General features: G+C 49.6%; 1 protein-coding gene across 1 annotated transcript in view; it reads left to right on the forward strand.

The window, feature by feature from the left end:
• CLEC10A (C-type lectin domain family 10, member A) overlaps positions 1-2,957 on the forward strand; it is a 4,526-nt gene extending 1,569 nt beyond the window's left edge. Inside the window, exons 3-8 of the mRNA XM_011994634.1 lie at positions 518-613; positions 701-772; positions 1,431-1,526; positions 1,612-1,766; positions 2,029-2,135; positions 2,274-2,957. Of these exons, the coding sequence (XP_011850024.1) occupies positions 518-613; positions 701-772; positions 1,431-1,526; positions 1,612-1,766; positions 2,029-2,135; positions 2,274-2,442 (695 nt within the window). The 3' untranslated portion in view covers positions 2,443-2,957. The remainder of the gene's footprint in view (positions 1-517; positions 614-700; positions 773-1,430; positions 1,527-1,611; positions 1,767-2,028; positions 2,136-2,273) is intronic.
• The last annotated feature ends 2,607 nt before the right edge of the window (positions 2,958-5,564 follow it).

Genomic DNA, 5,564 nt, shown 5'->3' on the forward strand with positions numbered 1-5,564 from the left:
CTGATGGAGTGATTGATGGGAATGGTTGGGGGGCACTGATGGAGTGACTGATGGGAATGGTGGGGGGCACTGATGGAGTGATTGATGGGAATGGTGGGGGCACTGATGGAGTGATTGCGGGCACTGATGGAGTGATTGATGGGAATGGTGGTGGAGGCACTGATGGAGTGATTGATGGGAACAGTGGTGGGGGCACTGATGGAGTGATTGATGGGAACAGTGGTGGGGGCACTGATGGAGTGATTGATGGGAACAGTGGTGAGGGTACTGATAGAATTGATGGACCCATAAATAGGATGGCTGCTGGCTCTGTCACTGATTAGTTGGGTTATGTACTCAAATTACTTCACCCCTCTGAGTCTTAGTTTCCTCATCGGCAATATTGGACAATAATAGTGCCTGCCCCACTGGGTTGCTGTGAGGACCTAATGAGGCAATGCTTATGGAGGGTCTGGGGCGGCGCTGGCACAGAGGACCTGATGAATCCCAGCTCTGACCTTCCCATCCACCTGTTTAGATTCCAAATTTCAGAGGGACCTGGTGACCCTGAGAACAGATTTTAGCAACTTCACCTCAAACACTATGGCTGAGATCCAGGCACTGACTTCCCAGGGTGAGCCTGGCTTGGATGGGGCTCTGGGCTGGGGCCAGGCCAGGGAGGAGGAAGTTGACCCCTAAGTGAAGTCTCCATGCCCTCCAGGCAGCAGCGTGGAAGAAATGATAGCGTCTCTGAAAGCTGAGGTGGAGGTTATCAAGCAGGAACAGCAGGCAGGTGAGAGACCCTCCAAGTATGGGTCTGGGAGGCTAGGCTCTCAGACTCAGGTTGGGGTGGGAACAGGCTCCTGGTGCTGACCTGCCCTCCTCTTCACCAGCAGCTTGAAAGGCAGCATGCAGGCCAGGTGTGGTGGCTCACGCCTGTAATCCCAGCACTTTGGGAGGCCGAGGTTTTCGGATCACGAGGTCAGGAGTTCGAGACCAGCCTGATCAACATGGTGTAACCCCATCTGCACTAAAAAAAAAAATACAAAAAAATAGCTAGGTGTGGTGGTGGGCACCTGTAATCCCAGCTACTCGGGAGGCTGAGGCAGGAGAATTGCTTGAAACTGGGAGATGGAGGTTGTGGTGAGCCGAGATCGCGTCATTGCCCTCCAGGCTGGGCAACAAGAGTGAAACTCCATCTCAAAAAAAAAAAAAAAAAAAAAAAAAGTGGCATGCTTTCTCTGGAGAGCAGGCTGGAGAAACAGGAGTGGAGGAATCCAAAGCGGATTTGTATCTGATGGCTGTATCTGGCCATGATATAGGGGGTGGGTGGGGACAGGAAGGAAAGTTCCTGGGCTTGGCCCTGTGCAGGGACATCTGAGCTCCAGGAACACACTAAGCAGAAGCACACCTAGGCCACTGTCCCCACTGCCCATCTGTGTGTGTCCCAGTTCATTCTGAAATGCTCCTGCGAGTCCAGCGGCTGATGCAAGACCTGAATATACTGACCTGCCAGGTGGCTACTCTCAAGAACAATGGTGAGGAAGGTGTGGGGAGTACCCAGCCCTGCTTTTCTGCCCACGGCCCAGTGGGCAGAGCCTCAACCTCTCCACTCTATTTCTTCCCACTCAGCCTCTACTGAAAGGACCTGCTGCCCCGTCAACTGGGTGGAGCACCAAGACAGCTGCTACTGGTTCTCTCGCTCTGCGATGCCCTGGGCCGAGGCTGAGAAGCACTGCCAGCTGGAGAACGCCCACCTGGTGGTCATCAACTCCAGGGAGGAGCAGGTGAGGGCTTCTGGTACTCAGTTCCTAAGACAAGTCCCATTTAGGGAAATAGTTCTTAATCTTGGCCGCACATTGGAATCATCTGGGAGCTTCCAGAATGACTGTCATCTGTGCCACACCCTCAGTGATTTAACAGGCCTGAGCATCCAGAGAAACATCCCCAAACTCCTCAGCTGATTTAACGAAGAGCTAAAGTTGAGAATCTGCTTTAAGGAGTTGGCTGGGATGGGGAGAAGTCACCACTGCCCTTCTGTCAACCCAGAATTTTGTCCAGGAACATCTAAGCTTCGCATACACCTGGATGGGCCTCAGTGACCGTGAAGGAGCCTGGAAGTGGGTGGATGGAACAGACTATGAGACCGGCTTCCAGTGAGTGCACTCTGGCTTTCTGTGCCAATGTCCTCCATCAGCGCTGCCCCCCAGGGATTTGACTGCCAGCCTCTCCTCCCCTAAACTGAATTCCACTCCATCTACCCTTCCTAGCTTGCTGTTGTCTTCTCCTCTCAGGAACTGGAAGCCAGGCCAGCCAGACGACTGGCAGGGGCACGGGCTGGGCGGAGGCGAGGACTGTGCCCACTTCCACCCAGACGGCAAGTGGAATGACGACGTCTGCCAGAGGCCCTACTACTGGGTCTGCGAGGCTGGTCTGACCCAGGCCAGCCAGGAGAGTCACTGAGCTGCCTTTGGTGGGACCACCTGGCCGCAGAAATGGCGGTGGGGAGGAGGACTCTACCCAGGACCTCCCCTCAAGACCGCTCTGGCAGAGGAATAAGCCCTGGGAGACTGGGAGACTGCCAACATTTTGAATGTTTTTTCTCCCTAACTTTAAAAAGATGGTATAGAGTTCTTAAGCTTTTATTTTTTTTCCAACTTTTGAAAGTCAACTTCATGAAGGTATAATTTTTACAGAATAAAAATGCACTCATTTAAAGAGTAGAGATGACTTTGACAAATATGCGTGCCTAGGTGACTACCACTCTGATCGCAATAGGTAACACTGCCATCGCCCCCACCCTCATGCCTCTAGGCAGTCCAACCACTTCCCTGTTTCCAGGCAACTAGTGGTCTACTTTTTTTCCACTGTTAACTGGCCTTGCCTCTTCTAGAGCTTCTAGAACTTCATATAAGTGAAATCATACACTGTTGTGTATATACTTCATATAAGTGAATATATATTCTCGTGAGAACTTATGTACTTTGTGTTCCTTGATTTTTGGCAATTTAAAAATGGCAGAGTGGAGAAGCCAGGTGAAGCCTTCGAAAGTCCTATGCAATTGAGAAAATAGCATTTTCTTTTCATACAGATTTGAGTTCAAATCTTTTCTGTCACTTAAAGATGGTATAAATGTAGGATGTTTAGGAAAAGCCATTGTTTAATTTCTCTGAAGATCCCAGAGTTATTGGGAGAGGTAGATAAGATCCCCAGGTGTATTGGTTAGCAGTTGGTGTGTAACAAACCACCCCAAAGCTCAGGGCTTATGCAATAAGCATTGATTATAGCTCATGAGGCTATAGGTCCAGTCTGGCCAGGTTTGGGTCATCTTGGCTGGGCTTGTTCATGCGTCTGTGGTCAGCTGGTGGGTTGGCTTGGGGTTGGCTGGTCTAGGGTAGCCTTGCTCCCATGTCTCATATTTGGCTGGCTCTGGGCTGGGACAATGGGGATGACTGGACCACATTAGCCTAGCCTGGCCTTGTTCACAGAATGGCTGGGTAGGGGTCCAAGAGAGAAATTGGAAGAGTGCAAGGACTTCAGAGCCTTGTTTGGAACTGAGCCATCACTTCTTCTGCATCCCATTGGCCAAAGCAGATTCCAAGGCTGCTCAGGTTCAAGTATCAGAGAAATAGGTCCCACCTTTTAGTGGGGGGTGGGGAGGATCTACAAAGTCATTCATATTGTATAGAGAATGGATATAGAGAGGGGTGGAGATTTCTATTTTTTCTATCAATCCGGCATATACCAGGGGAAGCATCTCAGCTATTTTAATTCTTTTCTTTTTTTTTTTTTTTTTGGAGACAGAATTTCCCTCTTGTTGCCCAGGCTGGAGTGCAATGGTGTGATCTCAGCTCACCGCAACCTCCACCTCCTGGGTTCAAGCGATTCTCCTGCCTCAGCCTCCCGAGTAGCCGGGGTTACAGGAGCCTGCCACCATGCCTGGCTACTTTTGTGCTTTTAGTAGAGACGGGGTTTCTCCATGTTGATGAAGCTGGTCTCAAACTCCCGATCTCAGGTGATAGGCCCGTCTCGGCCTCCCAAAGTGCTGGGATTACAGGCGTGAGCCACTGCACCTGGCTGTATCTCAGCTGTTAAGAACCAACTTTTTAAGTTCATTAAGCGAGGGCAGGACCCATTCATTGCTGTATTACTGTACCCAGAAATCTCCCTGACCTATGGGAATGTCTCAGTTATGTCAGGATTTTCTGATGGGTTGTCTGAGGGGTTTGGGAGAATGAGAAAGTCAAGGATAATTCCAGGTTTGGGGCTTGAAAACCTAGAAGGATGGAGTCCCAGTTAATTAAGATGGGGAAGACTGTGAGAAGCTGGTTTTGTGGGTGGGATGAGGAGATAAGAAGCTTTGTTTTGAACATGTTGAGTTTGAGGAGGCTGTTAGACTTCCAAATGGAGTTTATTCTTTTTTATTTTTCTGTGTACCATAGTAGACATTTATAATTTTATTCAAATGTTTTTTAAAATCAGTTCCAGCAAGATACAGGTGTCAAAACCAAAGGATTTCTTTCTCTTTCTCTCTCTCTCTACATACGTATAGAGAGATAGGTTCTTGTTCTGTCACCCCGGCTAGAATGCAGTGGTGTGATCATAGCTCGCTGCAGCCTTAAACTCCTGGGTTCAAGCAATCCTCTCTGCTCAGCCTCCCGAGTAGCTGGGACTATAAGTGTGTGTCCCCATGCCTGGCTAAGTTTATTTTTTTGTAGAGATAGAGTCTCACTATGTTGCCCAGGGTGGTTTTGAACTCCTGGGCTCAAGCGATTGTCCTGCCTAGGCCTCCCAAACTGCTGGGATTACAGGTATAAGCTGCAGTGCTTGGCCACAAAAGGGTTTATTGAAAAGAGTTTAATGACATTTACAGAGTGTGAGCAGGGTTCAGGAAACCAACAAAAGTTGAAGTCCCTGTGGCTAAGAACAGCAGAGGCATCACCACTCTGAGGCCTGAAGGCACAGATCACCCACCCAAGCAGCTGTGTCCCTCTTTCCCCTGGGTCTGAAAGATTTTGGATCATGGAAGAGAAGCCACCCCACAGGAGCGTTAGATCCCAGTTCTACCAGCACCACAGAATGCAGAGGGCAGCAGGAGAACCAATACAAGGCAGTTCCCTCCAGAATTTCCTGACCTGGCAGCTGTGCTAGATAAGAAAAGTCAACAGTTCCGTTCTCTAGTTTTATACAGGTAACTGGACTGGGGAGGCAGGGAGGGCATTAGGGAAAATACGGAGAGGACGACTTTGTGTTATAGGTGGAAGTAACTGGGAAGATGGATCACAGATTGAACTAGTCATTGGAGGAGATTGAAACGATCTCTCCACTGACTTCCAGATTGGGTTGGACAGCCCCGAACCAAATCAATCCCAGTTCCAGCCCCAATTTCAGTCCCAACGTTGGCTCTAAATTCATCCCTAAATTCAATCTCTGTCCCCACTGCAGCTCCAGCCTAGCTGTACTACACCCCCACGCTGTGCCCCACGTGTTTCCAATCTTACCCCAAACTCAGACCCAACCCCAGAGGAAACTTGTCTGCAATCTTAGCCTGAGACCCAGTCTGATTTTTAGCCCCAAGTACATCA

Source organism: Mandrillus leucophaeus, unplaced genomic scaffold, assembly GCF_000951045.1.
Source record: "Mandrillus leucophaeus isolate KB7577 unplaced genomic scaffold, Mleu.le_1.0 Scaffold46, whole genome shotgun sequence".
NCBI lineage: Eukaryota > Metazoa > Chordata > Mammalia > Primates > Cercopithecidae > Mandrillus > Mandrillus leucophaeus.